This window comes from Vombatus ursinus, unplaced genomic scaffold (assembly GCF_900497805.2).
Source record: "Vombatus ursinus unplaced genomic scaffold, bare-nosed wombat genome assembly UNPS02009205.1, whole genome shotgun sequence".
Classification (NCBI taxonomy): Eukaryota; Metazoa; Chordata; class Mammalia; order Diprotodontia; family Vombatidae; genus Vombatus; species Vombatus ursinus.
In genome coordinates this window covers 10909337-10931011 of record NW_020948983.1, presented here as the reverse complement: position 1 = coordinate 10931011, position 21675 = coordinate 10909337, and the positions used below count along the sequence as shown (strand labels likewise).

The 21675-nt window shown below is 40.0% G+C and overlaps 1 protein-coding gene across 1 annotated transcript in view; it reads left to right on the top strand.

Moving 5' to 3' along the window:
- The window catches only part of RBM20 (RNA binding motif protein 20), a 236296-nt gene that overhangs the window by 160665 nt on the left and 53956 nt on the right, over nucleotides 1-21675 (top strand). The window contains exons 2-4 of the mRNA XM_027851849.1: nucleotides 16658-17708; nucleotides 18478-18539; nucleotides 21087-21178. Of these exons, the coding sequence (XP_027707650.1) occupies nucleotides 16658-17708; nucleotides 18478-18539; nucleotides 21087-21178 (1205 nt within the window). The remainder of the gene's footprint in view (nucleotides 1-16657; nucleotides 17709-18477; nucleotides 18540-21086; nucleotides 21179-21675) is intronic.

Sequence of the window (21675 nt, the reverse complement as noted above, 5' to 3'; positions counted from 1 at the left end):
TTTAAAGGACCTTTTGGGTTGGTTTTGTTTGTTTGGGTTTTTTTATATAATGGCACAAAAAAAATTTTTTTTTTGTTTGTTCCAGTTTCCAGGCATTAGAAGTGAATAACAGTCTCAGCTGGGCTCATTGTTGCTTTCTGTCACCTAGCAAAGAGATAACCTGTGGATGGCAGATTGTGAATTCAGAAAGTCTCAGGATTTTTGTTTCCTTAAAAAAAAGGCAAACTGGGTGGGGGGGGAGGGTGGTTAGAGTTGGAAGGGAAGTGAAACAATTAAGAGTGGAAAGTAGTGGGAATAAGTGAATTAGTTCTTAAGGGAAGGAAGCTGCAAATGGCCTTATGGGAGAGGTCCCTGCATTCAATAGCTTATACACCACCGTGGGTTGGCTCTATTTTATGGGCTCATACTATAAATTTAGAGCTAGAAAAAACTTCAGTCCTTAGGAATCTAGTCCAAGCACCTCATTTCACAAATGAGGAAACTGAGGCTCAGAGAGGGGATAAGAATGGCCAAGTTCATTCAGATACTAAGTTGCTTAACCAGAATTTCAACCTAGGTCCTGTGACTCAAATCCAATGCTCTTTCTGCTATACCATACTGAAATTTTCCTGTGTCATATTAAATTAAGGGACACCTTGGACAAGGAGTGGAAGATTACCTAAGATACCTACCTTGAGAAGAGTTTTAGTTACAAATTGGGAGTGTGGAATAATAGGAAACAGAGCATCGTAGGTACAGTATTTAGTGATTCTCTTATAAAAATGGGTAACTTGGAAGGTTAGGGTTGTGGTTGAGTGAGTGGTGCCACCTTAGGATTTCTCAAGATCCCTTTTAAGGCCTTCAGGAGGAAATTATAGTGAGAGACTAGGGTAAAAGGAGTAAGAGAAGGAGACCAGGTAAGTGGGCCCTGGTATTTTATTTTAAATGCCTGACATAATTAGTCTCACTAGCTCAATACCACCCTCAGAGGACTTCTCCAAAGTCCTGTCCGTACGCTCTGGCCCTGGGGTGTTGATATGTGAAGAGATTCAGAATATATGACATAAACATCAACTGATATTGTTGGCCATTTCCACTGGGCATGTGTCATGCAGCAAGAATGGCTCTTGGAGACCATGTGACTTTTCTTCCAGTCTTGGGTATGCAGTGGAACTGGGTCAATCTCTCTGTCTCTCTCTCTTTCTTTCCTCCTCCTTTTCCTCCTCCTCCTCCTCCTCCTGCTCCTGCTCCACTCCCAAACTTGTGACTTTGTAAGAGGAAGCTTGTAAATAATCCGCATGCAGAAAGCTGGTAGAATGTCATTGGAATTTCCTAGGGAGCCACATTCACAACACCCAAAATGACCCGCGGCTCCAGTCCCTACAGGTCAGAGCTCAGTGCCTGTCACCCTGATATTTTTCAGAAAGGTAAGGTTGCATGATGTCATCCCCATCTTCCCCCATACAAAGGAGAAATGAATCATTTTCTTCACATTTCACCAGTACACATGGCCCTCCTGATAAATTTCTCATTGTTAAGATTCTGTGCATGCGTACACAATTGGTTTGTTTTCCTTCCTTCTCCTCTTACCCCATTAAATTTTTTTCCCCCAAATCACCAGCACCAGCAGGTTGACATGTGACCTCAGTCGTGTAGATTGCCTCACTTCCAGTGTGAAAATAATATCTCTGCTTTGGGTTAGCGAGTCTAGATGGTGTTTTTATTTATGTGAGTGATCAGATAATTTTTAAAAACAAAAGTCTGACTTTAGGGTAGTTCCTAAGGTCATTAAATACGTAGGCATGGAAAAGAAAACATTTAGAATTGTCTGACTCCCAAAATATGAGATGTTCTCAGGATTGAAAGATTTTTGCGGTCCTGGAATTTTTGAGCGGAAGAAAGTGAAAGGTAGGGTTTTTGAGATGGGCTAAACCTATAAAATTCTCCATTTCTGAGAAGTGGAGAACAGATTCAGTCTGAAGCGGAGGAAATCTCTAAATTAGTGAAGAAAGAACCTTTCTAAGAAGAGAGCGTTTTGAAACGACACAGAATTTTACTAACCAGCCCTAATGTGCTGGTTAATGTTCTTTACCACTCTGAGAACACTGGAAGTTAAATTCCAAGCTGGATTTCAAAAGTAGAATTTTTAGACTTGCCCCCAAGAAAGCAGTAAATGTTTAAGCTCCTAAAATGAGATTTGGGGACACATTTTTACATAAATGTAATGAGCTGTAGCAGGCTGCAACACGGTATGACTCACCTCATTTCTTCTTTCACTTCAATAAACAGCTTCAACATACACAGTAGTAGCACCTACCAGTTGTCTGCTTGCAAACATATAAAAGATAAATCCACACTTTTAAAAACGGGTGCACATAGAGCATACATCGTGGGAATTTTTTTTTATACCAAAAATGATGCCGTTTTACAACTTTGCCTATCAGTTGCCGCTTGTGTTTTCTTGGGAGTTCTTTCTTGTATATCCTTTCAGAGACTTCAGATGACTGTGAAGGATGGGGTTAATATTTTCACACACTCCTTCCCACCCCTACATGTACTAAACAGCTGCCACATATGATTTTGTGGAATTTGATATTTCCAACAAAATGACTTCCTTATTTTCCATAATAATATACTAATCAATTTTACCATAGAGAGCTCAGTACATGTCAGTTCCTCACTCCTTCTGATTAGCAATGGATGGAGTCAGCAGAAGAGAAAGCCAAAAAATAGTTAACAGAGTAAAATTGGCCGACAAGTTTAGCTATTATTTTCAGTCCTCTGCCACGGTTGGTCTTGGTCTACTTGGATTTTCACCATAGTTGGGTTTGTGGTTGGGTTCCCCCCCTCACCAAGAAATTAAGTGGAATGGCCTGTGTGCATGTTTAATCTAGACGGCCAACTTGATCAACTGGTACAGCTTGTCTGATCAGTGCTGAAAGGGACACGTTCTCTTGCTGCTGTAACTTGTACAGAACTGTTGTTTTCTTTTGTTTTGTTTTGTTTTGTTTTGTTTTTCTAAAGATTATGGAGAGAAAGCCAATGGTAGCTTGTTCCGTATGTAAGCTAAGATGCAGCAGGCTTCTGAACGAGCATATTTTGCCTGTTATTATGAAATTTTTTTCCTAAGTCCTTGGCCAAGCAATTTCAACTGCTTTGATTTCAGAGTTTTTGCTCTTTCAAAGAAAATGTTATTGATTTCAAGTCTTGTTCTCTTTTAATCAAGGGAAGTGAAATGAAACATTCTCATTATGGGCAGACAGAATCCCGGAATCTCAGAAGGAACCCCTGAGGCCAGCTGGTCTAACCTGAACAAGAACCAGCCCCCCACCCCCACTCCCACACACCTAACATACTCAGCCAGTAATCATCCAAGCTTTGTTTGAAGAGCTTCATTGAGGGGGACCTACACTTATCTTGTTTCTGTCTTTTTTTTTTTTTAAGCTCAATGTGAACAGAGACATGATCTTAACTTGTGGGAAAAAACCAGATGCTTAATTAGCCTGAACCAAACAATCAGAAAGGTACTACTAAGGTTGGGTGAGATTTGAATGTTTGGGACACCAGGCAGCCCAATACTAAGGAGCATGTTGAATTTCTTACAGGACGGCCGTCGCTGGATTAATCACATATGTTCATAACAGTAATATTTGAAACTGCTAGAATAAGAGGATAAAAACCCTGATTGTGAAATTTAGGTAGATTGATAATTTAAAAATTCATGGTACTTCTCATGCTATATTAAATGTCATTACTTTTTACCTACTTGGAACTCACAATATCTCTGTATTATTTGTGTACCTGTTAAATTCAAACAAAACCTTTTTTTTTTTTAATTGCATTACTATGTTTCACTGGCAAAGAATACTGTAGAACTACAAAAATATGAGGGATCTTAGATTTCATTAGTCCAGACTACCATTTTACAGAAAGGGAAACTGAGGCCTAGAGAGGTGAAATAGTCATACAACCAGTTGGTGATAGAACCAGGACTAGAACTGTATCTCCCAAATTCCAATCTAGGTTTTTTCCCATTATTTGTCATAATGGCCATTTAGTTTGACAAGACTTTATAATATGTGCCTAAAGTTTACTTAAATATATCTTCAAGAGACCTGTAATTCCATTCTTTCACCAATACAGACCACAATTCTTCCCCACTTTGGTAGATGGTTTCATGAAACCTTTGGTTAAAATATCCAACGTGAAGAAGAAACGACTAGATTTTTAGCTGCTCGACTCATCTTAATGGGTATCTACACATTTTCTATTTCAGGGCTTCAGTGAATTAGTGGTCTTGCCACTACAGTACTTTCGTCATTGGTACAGCTCTCTCCAGTCATCCATGTTAACTCAGATGTGTCCATTTTAACCTCATAAAATGTATTTAAACTTTTGTTATAAATTGGTTTGAATTCTGTAACTGTGAGTATATTGTAGATATTTCAGAGGAGTGAAAGATAAATATCCTCTTCCCTATGACAGTTCAATCAGTCATCGAGCATTAAGCACCTGCTATGTTCCAGGTATTGTTTTAAGCCCTGGGGATACAAAGATAAGAATGAAACAGACCCTGTCCTCAAGGAGGTCACCTGTCACTGTTTGTAAGAAATTCTGTTGTTGATGTTGATACCTTTCAGTCATGTCCATCTCTTCATGACCCCATCTGGGGATTTCTTGGCAAAGATGCTAGAGTGGTTTGCCATTTCCTTCTTCCAGTTCGTTTTCTAGATGAGGAAACTGAGGCAAAAAGGGTTAAGTGACTTGCCCAGGGTCACACAGCTAGTAGCTTACATGTATTTGTGCTTTAAAATGTAGAAAGTGCATTTAAGTGTATAATCTCCACATTTAGAACCCAGGGACCTTTCAGTTTATTTTGTTCATGAGGTTAGTAGGGTTAATATAACCCCGTTCTATGCTTCTTAGAGGCAGCTCAGTACTGTAGTGCTTGGAGTCAAGAAGACCTGAGTTGAAATCCCACCTCAGATACTGTGTGATCCTGGGCAAGTCACTTAATCTCTGTCTGCCTTCTTACATGCCTGTAAAATGGAGATAATAATAGCATCTACCTCACAGGATTGTTGTGAGGATCAAATAAGATCTGTAAAGAAAGAGCTTAGCACAGAGCCTGACACATAGTAGGCACTTAACAAATACTTGTGAAACAAATACTCCTCCGCTTCCAGTACCCAGGTCTCCTGATTACTATGCCAGTGTTCTTTCTGCCTTATCGTGTTGCCTCTCCGAAGTGTTCTGGCTGTCATTACTCACAGGATAACAACAACGGCCGTTTATGTGCTACTATAGGGCATTTTACATTCATTTTCTTATTTGATCTTGACAACAACCCTGTGAGGTAAGTGACATAGCTAATGTGAGCCTCGTTTTACAAACTAGCAAAACAGAGGCTTAGAAATGTCATGTGACTTGCCCAGGGATAGGCAGCTAATTAGCCTCTGAGGTCAGATTTGGACCCAGGTCCTTCTACCTCAAAGTCCATCACTATATTTCCAATACTGAGTTGATTTTTGATCTGAGCCCCTTAATTTACAGATGAGGACACGACACGGAGGCTTGGGAATGAAATGACTTGTTCAAAGTGAAACAATAAGTAACTGGCAAAATCTGGGACTTACACTCTTGATTTCAAAGCTAGCATTTTCCCCCTGTAGCATTGTAAAGCCCATTTTCCCACTCTGCCTCTCTATTTCACGCCATCTTACAATAAATAAATTTCTGGAATGGACAAAATTGTTATCCAATACACAAAAACACATTTTAAACCATATTCTGAGGTCCTTTCTGTATGGTTTTGTATTCAGGGTTATTTATTTTTATTTGTTCTCCTGTTATATGCTTTCTAATTGTACCTAGTGTTTGAACGAGTTAATGAGGTTTTTTTTTGTTTGTTTGCTTCTAGTTCGGTCAATTCTGAGTTAAGAAAATGAGGTGTTTATTCTCTGGCTTTGTTCGTTAAATTATCAGCTCCCTTTTGCACACCTTGGTGTAGCCTACCAAGTTAGTTTCAAATTGCAAAATATTCATACCCTGACTTGCCAAGTGTAAAAATACTGATAGCATGTGGTTCCAGGAACTGAGTGAGAAGAGCTATCTAGTGAACAGGAGTACTGGGCACAGTTGATTTAAGTGCCTGCTGATTAAGTTTAGAACAGAGATCACTAATAAATCCAGAATGTTATAGCTGTGAATACAAATCAGACAACAAGGATATTTGTGCTTCTCCAAAATGAGTTGTTCCTCAGGGGTGCCATGGTGATATGAACCATCATATGATGATAACTTTTATTTATATTGTGCTTAAAAATTTGCAAAGCACTTTACATACATTATTATTAGATTTGATTTTCTCAACAACCCTGGGAGGTAGATGTTATCCTCACTTTACAGTTGAGTAAACTAAGACTCAGAGTGACTTGCCAAGATCTTCCTCATTCCAAGTCTAATGCTCTTTCTCCTATACACTACCCATACTGCCCTTCAGCAATACCATGTCCAAAGTCCAAGAATGTTCTGAGATTAGTCTGTCTCAAGCTTAGTCAGAGAAGTCTCATCTGTGGTAAACCTTGGAAAAATAAAAAGAAATGGGTAACCTCGGCCTATTAAACACCAGTTATTGTTAGGACTTTGGATGTGTATGAAACCTCTGTAAACCTGCTTAACGAGAAATCCTTCTCTGTTCTTTTAAAGACTAATCTGGTGAATATGAATGAAGCAGTTTTGTGAAGTGTCAGAACACCTGGGTTCTACTTCCAGCTTTCCAGGTTTGCCACTATTAACTAGCCAGGAAGCCTTGCTCAAATCACACAAACTCTCTGGGCCTGAATTTCCTCCAAAGGAAAAGGAGGGGTTTGGAGTACGTGCTTTGAATTCTGTTTTGGATATGGCATTCTGTGATTCTGTGATATTAACCAGAGTCTGAACTTTAGGCATAAGACTACTGCTTTATTATCACCATCAAGTAGTGTGCTCCCAACTATGTAATAGAGTCTTACATCCCATGATAATTACCAAGTACAATTTAGATGTTCTCTGTACCTTGGAAGAACTTACGTCCTAGTAGATGGAAAAAATAGAAATGATTCCATTTGTGGTAGGCATTTGGAAAGCAAAACTTTTATATTTGTGTGTGATTGTGTATACTATATATGTTTGAGCTAATGTTACGATAAAGCCCCCAACCCAGAGTGGGTGGCATCATGAACTTTTCCTTTGAAGACATTTTGCACTTGTAGATTGTAAACTCCTTGAAAGGAAGGACTGTGCTTTTATTTATCTATGTATTCCCTGTCCTAACACAGTGCCCTTGACAAGTAGTTGCTTAATAAATGTACTGTGTTTTGTTTTGTTTTTCGTTTTAATTCAATTTGTATCTAACCCACAAATTCACCGTTTGGTCTTATGGAAGAGAGTTCAATATAGCTGACTGACAAAGTGAAATAAAATCCCTAAATGGGATTACCCCTCTTAGAGTAGGGGTATATAAACTTGTTTAATACACACACACACACACACACACACACACATACTCTGGTATCCATGGTTTCATTTGTAATTCTTTGTATTTTATTTTATTCATTTAAAAACATCATTCTGTAATTTCCAAAAGGTTTCCATGACCCAAAAAGAGGTTAATTGCCCTTGAAGAAGATGTCTTGTCTAATTGGAAATATTACCAGTCCAGTAATAATTCAATTCTTTTGCCCCTGAGTTTAAGCAGCTGTGGCAGTGGCCCAAGTTATGAGTGATATCAGGTGATAAATGAGATTGTATGCCTCGTGTAAGTTTTCTGACAAGTGAAATAATTGTTCCAGCACCACTAGTAATTTCAGTTTCTGAAATTTATCCTAAGCTTTCCTTTAACTTATGTGACTTCCCTCTAAGGATTCTTTTGATTCCAAAGAGGGAAATTTGTTGATACGACTTTTCCTATAGGAGTGGTGTACACAAAGCCAGTTCTGCCTTTGGGATAGTCTTTGGGGATAGACCATGGGGACTTTGAAAATAAAGAGTTCCAAGTGATTGGAAATAGCATTTTTCCCATCATTTTCTAAACAAACAGGAGCCTGTCCATGCCCCATTCATGTTTTCTGGGACATGTAGAAGTGTCACTTCCCAGCCTACCAGTCTCACCTGGCTGATATTTTCTGGACCACACAAGTGACTCTTGTAATTTTCTCCTTTGTGGGTTCCATACAGAATGAAGGGGAGGATGTAAGCAAAGTCTGTTTCCTCTAGACTCTAAGAAAGCAATGGCTTTCTGGTCAACAAATTCCTCCAGCGGTGCTCCTGAACAGGTTTCCTATTTAATCTTTTCATCACTCTCCTTAATGGCATGACACTTCTGATCCAGTGGTCCAGTTCTATGCAGCAGACACCTGTGTGACTGGCAGTTCCTCATGGAAGAGGCCACAGTGTGATAGGATTCCTCTGAACAGCTCAGCTTTTAGCAGTAAAGATCAAGCTACCCAACTAGTACCTAGCACATGTACTCTAAATAGGGTAGTAATTTTGGCAAAATGCATAGTTGGAACTTTTTTATTTATAATTTAAAAATTTTATTTTCCTCTGAGCTAATTTGCATTGGACTACATCAATGGCAAGCAGTATATTTGTGAGGAAAGTTCTTCTGCCACTCATCTGGCAGAGTAAAATCAACTCTTTAATGTCTGACTAAATAGCTGGATTTTCACATCTGCTCCTGCATTCAATCTATTAGGATACATTATTTTGCTTAAGTATATGAAGAAAATCCAACCTCACACAGATAAGTAGTTGGAAAAGGGTGGAATACTTTATTATGCAAATAACGTCTTAGTATTATTATGAAAATAGTTTTGACCTCATGGACCTCCCTGAAAGAGTCTTGGGAACCCTATGGGCCACACTTTCAGAACTTCTGCAATAGCTCATCCTGCTCTCCAGATGCCCAGAATGAGGCCTTTCTCTTTCGACTAAAGTGTGACTGTTGTTTAGCCGACTCTTTGTGACTCTATTTGGGGTTTTCTTAGCAAAGATATTGGAGTGGTTTGACATTTTCTTCTCCAGTTCACTTTACAGGTGAGGAAACTGAGACAAACAGGGTTAAGTGACTTGCTCAGGGTCACAGCTAGTGTCTGAGGCCAGATTTGAACTGAAGGAGATCAATCTTTCCTACTTCAGGCTTGGCACTCTATTTACTGCGCCACCTAGCAGCCCCTTCTATTACAGCACCAGAAATGTAACTCAGTTCTCTTCAGTAAGGAGACCAGAATGGAGCACATTTTATACCAATCCTTGGGTTCATCATAGCATCTTATTTAGGTTTCAGAGTAAAATGCAAGATGACTTTTTAAACCAGTAACTTTTAGAAGGGGGCTGTCAAGTCCTACCTGTTGTATATATTTTTTAACACAATGGAATAAACTATGGGCAGCATTTCATTTGTATCTCCTCAATCTCTGGACGTGATAAGTACAACTATTTGTCTTTCAAATTTTATTTTTGTTTTCAGGCTATGGGTGTGCTTATTAAAACAGACCCAATGGTTTCAAGATTGCAAGAGTAGAGTTTTATCTAATCATGCAGTATGTGTTCCCTGCATGGTGAATTAACAACCAAAAATTAACCATCAGCCCTGAGACAGTGAGCTTTCTATGGGCTGAGATGAATCACAATGATGTATCCATAAATTCTCCCATAGTGCATATTTAAGCACTTCATTTACATATAATTCTCCAGGGGCCATATAATATACCATCAAACTGACTGCCCACTTCCCTAGGTTATGTAACTTAACTTTTGCCTTCTTCCTTTGATCAAACGTGAACTTGATCAGTGGTGATGGAATAGTATTGTGCACAATAGACTTTGTAGAGAGTAGAGGCAGGGCAAGGAGTGGGGGAAAGGGATAGATACCACAAGTTTCAACCACTCCCAACTTCCTAAATCCCTCCCACTCAGAAGTCAAGGACAAGAGGATACCACTGTTATCCCTTGCTTCTTAGGGATGGGGGTAGGGGTACAATAACTAGCAAAGACTGTGAGAGGATCCAGGTATTAATAATGAAAAGATTCTTCAGGTGGGCTACTGCCCCAAGCAGTAAAGGCAAGCAGACTTTTTAGAAAGAAGTAGACTTGTCTGGCTTTCATAAAAGAACTGGTCTTTCCACTGGTAAAGATGTTCTAATTGAGACTCCAAAGGCCCAGGTCACAAAATGGTCTCCCACAGGCTTGTAGAGATGGAATACTCTTTGAAAAAGACCTTTTTTGGGGGGTGGAGCCAAGATGGCAGAGTAAAAGCAGTGAATTGCTTGAGCTCTCTCCCAAACGCCTCCAAATACCTATAAAAATGGCTCTAAACAAATTCTAGAGCAGCAAAAAGGCAGAGTGAAACAAATTTCCAGTCCAAGACAACCTGGACGGTTGATTGGAAAGGTCTATTGCACTGGGCTGGGAGAGGAAAGCAGTTCAGCATGGAGCCCACAGACAAAGACCAGGCCTTAGAGAATCTGGAGCAGGCCTCAGAGGACTGAATCACAGGCAGCTATGGCAGTTTCCAGACTTCTCAACCCACAAACACCAAGGACAACTTAGAAGGTCAGTAGGAAGGGTCTGTGACTGTGGTGAGAAAGAAGCTGAGTCCCGACCCCAGTCCCAGCATAGCCCCGGGACAGCATTTGCTTCCAGAGCTCTCAGCCCCCAGACAGAGGGGAAATTGAGTGGCTGATCAGAGGGCTATTGCAGGGATCTCTTTGCTGGTGCTGACACAGGATTCTCTTGCTTTGCCCATGCTTGGATCTGGGTCACAGTTCTGGGTGGCAGTCCTGGGGAAAGGAGGAGTGCTGGCATGGTGGAACTTGTGGTAGCAATGGAGAGGGAATCCTTCTCACAGTTCCAAGGCAGAAAAGAGTGCTTGTGGTCACTCATAGACCAGAGTATAGGCCAGGAAAGGAGTAAACACCTCAGCATTGATCATACCACCTTGGAAGAACTAAAAACTTACAGGTCCCTAGAAGTATCTCTGAAAACAGCTGCACAAAACCCCTGAAGCTTGGGACAGTACATTCTCCACACTGGAAGCAGACCCCTACCTTAACAAAGAATTTCAAACTCAGGTAATTGGCTGGGAACATGTGCAAACTGCGCAAAAAAGAGTCGGACCATAGAATCTTTCTTTGGTGACAAAGAAGATCAAAACATGCAACCAGAAGAAGACAACAAAGTCAAAGCTCCTATATCCAAAGCCTCCAAGAAAAATATGAAACAGTCTCAGGACATGGAAGAGCTCAAAAAGGATTTTGAAAAGCAAGTAAGAGAAGTAGAGGAAAAACCAGAAAGAGAAATGAGAGTGATGCAAGAAAATCATGAAAAACAAGTCAACAGCTTGCTAAAGGAGACTCAAAAAAATACTGAAGAGAATAACACCTTAAAAAACATCCTAACCCAAATGGCAAAAGAGGTCCAAAAAGCCCATGAGGAGAAGAAGGCCTTAAAAAATAGAATTGGCCAGATGGAAAAGGAAGTCCAAAAACACACTGAAGAAAATACTTCCTTAAAAATTAGAATGGAGCATTTGGAAGCTAATGATTTTATGAGATATCAAGACATTGTAAAACAAAACCAAAAGAATGAAAAAATAGAAGATAATGTGAAAACAACTGAGCTGGAAAAATAGATCCAGGAGAGATAACTTAAAAATTATTGGACTACCTAAAAGCCATGATCAAAAAAAGGACCTAGACATCATCTTTCAAGAAATTATCAAGGAAAACTGCCCTGATGTTCTAGAACCAGAGGGTAAAACAGAAATGGAAAGAATCTACTGATCACCTCCTGAAAGAGATCCCCAAAGGAAAACTCCTAGGAATATTATAGCCAAATTCCAGAGTTCCCAGGTCAAGGAGAAAATATTGCAAGTAGCCAGAAAGAAACAATTCAAGTATTATGGAATCACAATCAGGATAACACAAGATTTAGCAGCTTCTACATTAAGGGACCAGAGGGCTTAGAATATAATATTCTGGAGGTCAAAGGAGATAGGATTACAGCCAAGAATCACCTACCAGCAAAACTGAGTATAATCCTTCAGGGGAAAAAATTGACATTCAGGGAAATAGAGGACTTTCCAGCATTCTTGATGAAAAGACCAGAGCTGCATAGAAAATTTGACTTTCAAATACAAAATTCAAGAGAAGTGTGAAGAGGTAAACAGGAAAAAGAAATCACAAGGCACTTATTAAGTTTGAACTCTTTACGTTTCTACATGGAAAGATGATATTTGTAACTCATTAGACCTTTGTCAGTATTAGGGTAGTTGGAGGGGAAAAATTATATGGATAGATAGATAGATAGAGGGCACAGGGTGAGTTGAAGATGTAGGGGTGATATCTAAAAAATAAAATTAAGGGGTGAGAGAAGATTATACTGGGAGATGGAGAAAGGGAGATGGAGAATGGGGTAAATTATCTCACATAAAAGACAAGAAAAAGCTTTTACAGTGGAGGGGAAGTGGGGGAAGGTGAGAGGGAATGAGTGAATCTTATTCTCATTGGATTTGGCTTAAGGAGGGAATAACATACACACTCAATTGGGCATGGAAATCTTTCTTACCCTACAGGAAAATGGGGGGGGGAGAAGGGGACAAGAGAGCAGGGTGATGATAGAGGGGAGGGCAGATTGGGGGAGGGGGTAATCAGAAGCAAACCCTTCTAAGGAGGGACAGGTTTAAAAGAGAGAATAGAATAAATGGGGGGTGGGATAGGATGAAGGGAAATAGAGTTAGTTTTTCATAATATGACTACTATGGAAGTGTTTTGCATGACTACACATGTATAACCTGTATTGAGTTGCTTGCTGTCTCAATGAGGGTGGGTGGGGAGAGAGGAAGGGAGAAAATTTGGAACCCAAAGTTTTAAAAAAAATGTTAAAAATTGTTTTCACGTGCAACTGGAAATATGATATACAGGCAATGGGGCATAGAAATATATACTGCCCTACGGGAAAATAGAAGGGGAAAGAGATAAAAGAAGGGGGCGGTGATAGAAGGGAGAGCAGATTAGGGGAAAGAGTATTCAGAATGCATACTCTCTTGGGGCAGGGGGAGGGATGAGATGGGGAGAAAATTTGAAACTCAGAATCTTGTGGAAGTGAATGTTGAAAACTAAAAATAAATAATTTAATAAATTTTTAATATAAAAAAGAGAGAGAGAAAAGAAAGAAAAATGCCTCTTTCCTTCAGGGAACTTATTTTGGTGACATGCACACAGGATTCAAACAACATTCTATCCATCTTCCTCCCCCACCAAAAAAAAAAGAATTCAAAAAAGGTATTTTGCATCCTAAGCTCATTTGCCCTCTGGGAAATATTGCCTTGTAGCATGAAAACCTTTGGGCAGGAAATATTGGTTCCAGTCCAGGCTCTGCCAGTAACTAGTTGTGTGACCTGGAGAAAGTCACACCCCTTCTCTGGTCCTCAGTTTCCTCTTTACTAAAATAAACTGATTGTACTAATTGAGGTAAGAAGTCTTTGCAGGGGCTAACATTTTGCATCTCGTGGCTGACTTGGATACCACTGCATACAAGAGACAACTTACATGTCTTTACTCTCCCTTGCTTCTAATTCTGTCCCCATTCCCTAAGTCACCTTTGTCATGGTAGATGGTGAGCTGTGGTGATGCTTATCTCAGCCCTCTTATAGGCTACAGCAGTTGGGAATGGTTTTTATTTCACTGAGAAGTTTATTTCATGCTAGATTAATTCCTAAACTTGAGTGCCTGGATACCAAAGCTAGAATGGATGGTGTGAAATTATTCCCCATGCGCCACATTGACTGACAACATTATTTTCATAAGCTAGTGAACCATCAGAAGCCAGAGACTTTTGATTATTGAGATTTCACTTCTACTTGGAGTCCAAAGGGCAGGAGGTCAGTGCCACTTTATTGTTGGACCAGCTGTTGTCAGATGCCACCTCTGAGGGCCCTTCCCTCTTTTCCAGTGTAGCAGAAAGGACTCCTAGGGGTATTCATTCTTTCCACAGAAAATCTTCCACATAATTTTCCTTCATGTATCAGGAGAAAATTTATGCTAATGCTCTGTGATGAAGTGGTAGACACTGACATTTGAAAGATGAACTATTAAAAAATTCTGTTAAAATACTGTTAAACTTCTCACTTATTTTTGGCATCTCTACATCTTTTGTCTAAAATAGCTTTCAGTTTTAATTGATAAGGGTAGATAAACTTTTATTCAATTTGAATATCAAGTTAGAGGTAGTTAAGATTTTGTGAAGCAAATAGTAGAGTTCCATCAATGGTAGGCAGACAGGTCTTTCTTCTTGATTTGTGTTAGGTCTCAGGGTAAACCCACCACCAGCTGTATATTCTGGGCCTGATTCCAAGATAACTGCTTCCCTATGCCAAGCCTGCAAGTATTTTTAAAATGGTTGACTACACTGGGTTGAAAAGATAAACCTTCTGTAGATAACTGTTTAGAGATACGCATTCTCTCCCCACTCACCCCCAACAACTCCTAGCCAAAAACACTGCCCAGAGTTGTTTTTTTTTTGTTGTTTTGTGTTTTGGGAAAATGCAGCTGAGTTCTCAGGAAAAAAAAAATCCTTTCCCATTCTGGTTATAGAAACTCCGTTGGCACCTCATTAGCACCTTGTTAGTGAGGACAGGGTGTATTTTGGAAAAACCGGTAGAGAGGTTTGGCTGCTATATGGATAGGGTTTTGAGTTAAGCCTAATTGCTCTTCCAAAGCTTAGCTACTTAATACTGGCTAGCATTAAGGGTCTGTCAGCAGCCCCTTGACCATCCTTTGCTTCCTTTCATATTCTCACCTACTCAGGCAATCAGCACCTTCCTAACCCTCCTCCCTCTTCATCTTTGTCCCTGTCCAACTCCAACTGCTGCCCCTGAGCCATGACAACCTCCCCAGAGAGCAAAGGTATCTTCATCCTTGTCTGCCCTCCAGCAGACATCTTAAAGTACAGCTGACCTGCTCTGCACCGGAGGGAAAGAGTATTGTCTGTTGGTCGGCTGCACCTTTAGTTCAGTGTAATTATCCCTTGATTATTCATTAAGGGGAGAGAAAGAATGATCCAGAAGTTTGATTTTAGAATATGTTTCTGTACTGGCATTTAAATATGGGTGTGCCTACTGTTCTGGGAATTCACTTCAAAGAAAACAATGAAGCCACACTGTGAATACATGACTCAGGAGGCCAGTGGAAGTTGTATGCTATTAGGATTCTGTACCAGCTCTTTTCCTGACTGGCTCCTGCCCCTAGCCTCATACTTCCCTGAACACTTATTTCATGACAAAGACAGAGAAAGTAACATTTCTCTTATTGAGGAACTGAACTCCCTAAGCAAAGCTGCCCTCCCTCAAACCTTTCCTGAACTGGATGTGTTTTAAGTATAACACAGAAAATTCTTTCTTTATCCTAAACCTCACCCCTCCTCCACATCCTTTGTTTAATTATATGCTTTGCTTATTGTGTGAAGTCTATCCTGTATATTGAACATTGTAATACAGATTTTGAATTTTTGAATTTTGAAGTTCATTTTGAATTTTCAGCACAAACCTAAGACAAAGGTCTTGGGTCATACCACAAAGATTAGAAAGGCCATATATGTCACAAGTCACCCTTAAGAAAATATGTGAGGGTCAGCTAGGTGGCACAGTGGATAGGTCACTGGCCCTGAAGTCAGGAGGACCTGAGTTTAAATCTGGCCTCAGACCAAACACTTGACACTTACTAGCTGTGTGACCCTGGGCAAGTCACTTAACCCCAATTGCCTAAAAAAAAAAAAAGAAAGAAAGAAAGAAAGAAAGAAAATATGTGAGATGTGAGTGAGGAATTATTCATGGAATAATTCTCACAGAACTGTGAGCATCCACTGGAGTACAACGTACTATGTCAGACGCTGAGAAGGATAACAAGACAACACATGGTCCTTGGACTTCAAGGAACTTACAGTTGAATACAAAATGAGATGTTACAAGTCCATCACAGTACAAAGTTCTGTGACATATCTGAGGAGGAGGTGATCACTTCCATCAGATGAGATCAGGGAAAGCTTCATAAATCAAGTGGCACCTGAGAAAGCCATTCAAGGTTGGCAAGCCATTCAACAGGCATAGATGGAGGGGCCAGGTGTGTTGCTTTGTAAGCCCACATTGGGCTATGAGCAAAGGCTTGGAGTGGGGAAGGAAGGATAAGAAAATACCAGGAATGATGAGTTGTCTACTTTGGCTAGAATGCAGAAAGGGTCCTGGGTCTCACTGCATCCCCTATCCCCTTCTTTGCTAAGGATACATGACTTTGCTTCTTTACAAAAATTTATTGAGGGACAAGAAGCAATGAACTTTGGGATGGTAAGTAGAGCTCTTGGCCCACAAAGAATCTGTCTGTGGGTCTTGAGTTCAAGGACAGAGATTGTGTTAGGTACAGTCTTTTATAAGTGATTCTTTTGTTGTTGTTGTTTTGTTTTTTTGGTGAGGCAGTTGGGGTTAAGTGACTTGCCCAGGGTCACACAGCTAATGTCTGAGGTCGGATTTGAACTCAGGTCCTCCTGACTCCCAGGCTGGAGCTCTATCCACTTCGCCACCTAGCTGCCCTCGTTATAAGTGATTCTTTAAAATAAAAACCAATTTAAACCTGTTTCTTTGCAGTGCTGCCAAGCTTCTGGACAAGAACCCATTTTCTGTCAGTAATCCAAGTCCTCTGCTTCCATCACCTGCAAGTCTTCAACTGGCCCAACTGCAAGCCCAGCTGACCCTCCACCGGCTGAAACTGGCCCAGTCAGCGGTCACCAGCAACACTGCAGCTGCCACAGTCCTGAACCAAGTCCTGTCCAAAGTGGCTATGTCTCAGCCCCTCTTCAACCAGCTGAGACCTCCATCCGTGATCACTGCCCCACACAGCCATGCTGGGGCACCCCAGCACCCAGCAGTAATGCCAAATGCCAGGTTTTCATCTAGGGGAATCACGTTTTCACCTCCCAGTCAAGGACAGGGCCTAGGACCATCCATGAACCTGCCCAGTCAGGCTACCAGTGCCATGGTGATGCATCCTTTTGGTGGGGTCATATCTCAGACCTCTAATCAACCAGCGGTTGTCCTGGGCATCAGCAAAACTGGCCCTGTTCCTGCTGTGGCGGGGTTCTATGAGTATGGTAAAGCTAGTAGTACTCAGGCCTATGGTTCAGATGCTGATAATCAGTCGAGTTTTCTGCCAACATCGGGTGCCACCTCAGCTGGGGTAACCTATGAGGGTCAATGTAGTCATACAGGGCACCCAAAGCAAGACGGTCAAGCCAGCTTCGCCAAAGACTTTTATGGGCCCAATTCCCAAGGACAGCCTCTAGGGTTCCCTGGAGAACAGCACATGAATACACCCTCCACAGGCGGTCCTAAAGGAGAGGTAGACCCATTGCTCCACGGCACTGGATCAAATAGCCAATGGGAATGGCCACCAATCAGCCAATCCTATGAGCTGTATGACCCAGAAGAACCAACACCGGACACCAAGTTTGGGCCTTTGACGCCTACCCCCTTCAACAAGAAGCAGAGTTTCAGCAGCTCCCAGAGGCGAGGGAAGGAGGAACCCGTGCTGTCCATGAGGCCTCTCCAGGCTCATGAGCTAAATGACTTTCATGGCATTGCACCTCTCCACCTGCCACACATCTGCACCATCTGTGATAAAAAAGTCTTTGATCTAAAGGTAAGGCAGAGAAGGGCAGGGCATTTGGCTCATGTCACCTGGTCTATTACACACTCTTTCCCTATCCACCGTGAAAGCTTGGTGACCTTGTCTGACCATGTTATTCCTCTGCTCAGTGGACTCCAGCGTCTTCCTGTTGCCTGAAGAATAGAGTACAGACTCCTCTGCTTGGCACTTGAAGTTCGTCACAGCTTGGCTCTGACCTACCTTTATATCCTTATTATCCATTATATCACTCTCTTACACACACTCCACACTCTAGCCAAATTGGCTATTCCTCACACATGAAATTTTCTCTTATCTCCCTGACTTTGCACCTGCCTGGAATGCATCCCTTCCTTACTTCTGTCTCTTAGAATCCCTAGTTTCCTTCATATCTGAGGTATTTCAGACCTTCTGCATGTAGTCTTTCCTGATGACTCAGGTACTATTCCCATTAAATGACCTTGTATTTATTTTGCACATATTTAGAATATACTTATATATGTATATATTGTCTCTCCAGAAAGAATTTACCTTCTATCCTTGAGGATCCTATAGAATCTTAAGGATTCTATCCTTAGACCTCAACTTCAGCTCAGTTTTCTCATTAGTAAATTGGGGACAATACCACTTTCATAGTGTTGTTATGAGGACACAATGAAATAATGTATGGAAAGAGTTTAGTAGCCGTCAAGTATGATATAAATGTGAATTCCTACTGTTACTCATCTGCCTTCAGTATGTGCTAGAGTGCCCTTTGATCATTCATCATCTTCTTCTGACCTAGGACTGGGAGCAGCATGTCAAAGGGAAAATGCACACTCAGAAATGCATGACCTTCTCTGAAAGGTGAGTTCTGGTGACAAGAGTGGATGACCATTTGTTGTTGTTTGTCCTTCATTCTCAAAGAACTTGAAGAGGATGCACATTTAAGTCCTTTCCTTTAGCCAGTCTCTTTTTCGTTTAAAAATAAATAATTTATTGCAAACTCAACTTTAAACAAAACCAAAACCAATTAAGCTTGTATTTACAATTCTTTAAACTTAAAAATGAGCTTCAGTAGTAATACTCTGTTAATTCCTGCTTCTCTGTCTTCATTCACTGTCTTTATCCATTCATATTCATTATATATTTTTTTCTTTTATTACATGAAAATCAATGCGAAGACTTAATTTTTGGTTCTGTTTTCTTTACTTCACATCATGTTATAGTAATCTTTCTATATTTAATCATATTCCTCACATTTGTCAGTCTTAATTGCATTATAGTATTCCATTGCATTGACATGACAGAATTTATTCAGTCATTTTCAAATTGTTGGCCATTTAAATTCCTTTCAGTTTTTTTTTTAATCGCAAATATTGGTACTAAAAATACATTTGAAAAGAGCTCTTTTTAAAATTACATTTTAAGATGTATTTTGAAAATTGGACTATTGGAGTAGATAGCATGATTATTTTTTGTAACTCTTACACTATTTTGAAAGATTGCTCTCCAAAAAAGACTTCACCAATTTTCAATTCCACCAGCAATGTATAAGGATGTGTTATTTCCATAGCCCTTCAAGCTCTGAGTTATGCCATTTTTGTTTATTTTTGCCAGTTTGGTGGCTTGAATTGTTTTAATTTAAAATTTTTCATCAAGTATAGTTCATGCAGATGTTTTGATTTTTGAAGGGTTTCTAAATTGGTAGATAGGACAACTCTAGATATTGTTTGCCTAGATTTTAGCAACACATTTGATAAACATTTTTCAAATTATTCTTGTAAGAATGATGGAGAACTTTAGGCTAGACAATAAAACAGCTAGATGCCTTAAGACCTGAGTTGGCTGGCCAGATTCAAGGACTAATCATTGATGGTTCCAAGTCAACTTTGTAGGAACACTCTCCTGGAACCAGTGCATAATACTGTACTATTTAACATTTTCATCAATGATGTGAGTAAAGGGAAGGGAAAGGAAACAAGGATTTATTCAGCACCTATTATGTGCCAGGCACTGTACTAAGTACTTTATGAACATCTTGATCCTCACAAGAACCCCATCAAGTAGGTACTATTATTATCTCCATTTTATAGTTGAGGAAACTGAGGCAGACAGAGGATAAGTGACAGGCATAGATGATATAATAACATTTTTCAGGTAACGCAAAACTAGGAGATAATACACTAGGTAACAAAGTCATAATCTGAAAAGATCTTGACAATCTAAAGCAGTGGGCTAAGTCTAATAAAATGAAATTCATCATAGGGATAAACATCTTACACTTGTGTTTAAAAATTCAGCTTCATATGCACAAAATGACATCATTATCAGAGAGCAGTTTGTCTGAAAAAGATCTGGGTTTTAGTGGGCTTCAAGCCATGAGTCACCAAGGCAATGTTGCAGCTCCCAAAAACAATGTGATCTTGGACCATATCTTCTAAGCATAAAGAGCGATCACCCTTTGTACTCTGCCCTAGTCAGACCACATATGGAGTATTAGATTTAGTTCTAGGCACCAGAGTGTAAGAAAGTCAGTGAGAAGCTGGAGAGGGTGCAGAGGAGGGCACCCCATTCAGTGAATTGAGTCCATGTCATATGTTAAAAATAATAGGTAACATTTACATTAGCATTTTAAGGTTTGCAAAGTGCATTACATATGATGTTTGGTCAAAGGAACTTGGCACAAGGGGCAGTGTTTAGCCTGAAGAAGAAAACTGGGAAACAATTGTTGTGTTCAAGCATTTGAAGGAGTGTCATACAGAATAAGGGCAGCCAGGAGGTTCACTGGATAGAGTACTGGGTCTAAAGTCATCTTCCTGAGTTCAAATCTGGCCACAGACACTTACTAAGTATGTGACCCTGGGCTAATCACTTAACCCTATTTGCCTTAAGTTTCTCCATCTATAAAATGAGCTGGAGAAGGAAATGGCAAACCATTTAAGTATATATGCCAAGAAAACCCCAAATGTGGAATGAAGAGTTGGACACAACTTAAAAACAATTGAACACCGATAACATACAGAATAGGGATTAGATTTTTACCCCAAAAGACATAATTAAGAGCAAAGGATAGAGGCTAGAAAGAGGCAAACTTGCTTTGATGTCAGGAAAACCTTCCAAAAAATTAAAACTGTCCAAAAGTGGAATAAGCTGACTCAGGAAGTAATGGGTTCCCCCTTATGTGAAGTCTTCAAGCACATACTAGATGATTTGTCAGGTGTATTAAAGTGGGTGTTTCTATGGGTTGAGCTAGATGGTCACTGAAGACCCTTCCAACTCTCAAATTCTACATTTGTGTGATTGGTAATTATTTATCTCCCCTCCAAGCCTACGGTAAATATATCATACTTTTTCTTCTAACTTTTTGTTCCTTTTTATGTTTAATCCTTCCCTTTAATTTTTTTTTTTTAGTGCGAGTATTCGATGTGTTGTTGGCTCAGCAGAAGGAGCATTGTGCACCTCACCAAACAGCACAGCTGTTTTTAATCCACCTGGAACTGACGGTAAGGCATGTCCAGAGGATTAATAACATGAATATGAAATCAGGTTTCTGATGACACCTCGTATGAGATTTTTCAACCCCGTAGCTTCCTCCATGTCCCATCTTCCAGTTAAAAATCTTCAGAAAATACGGGGCAGCTAGGTGGCACAGTGGATAGAGTGCCGGCCCTGAAGTCAGGAGGACCTGAGTTCAAATCTGGCCTCAGACCAAACACTTGACACTTACTAGCTGTGTGACCCTGGGCAAGTCACTTAACCCCAGTTGCCTAAAAAAAAACAACAACAACAAACAAAAACAATAAAATCTTCGGAAAATCAAGTGTATTCTGCTTTTTCATATATTGATATTTTCAGTGTTGGTTTTTTAAAAGCAGATCTTTATGTCAATGATAAGTGTTTCCAAGAGAAATCGAGAAATAATCATGCTAAACATTAGAAAGTATTTTTAAAAGAAAATCCTTTTTTTCCTTGTTAATCCTAGGCGGTTGACATTTGAAAG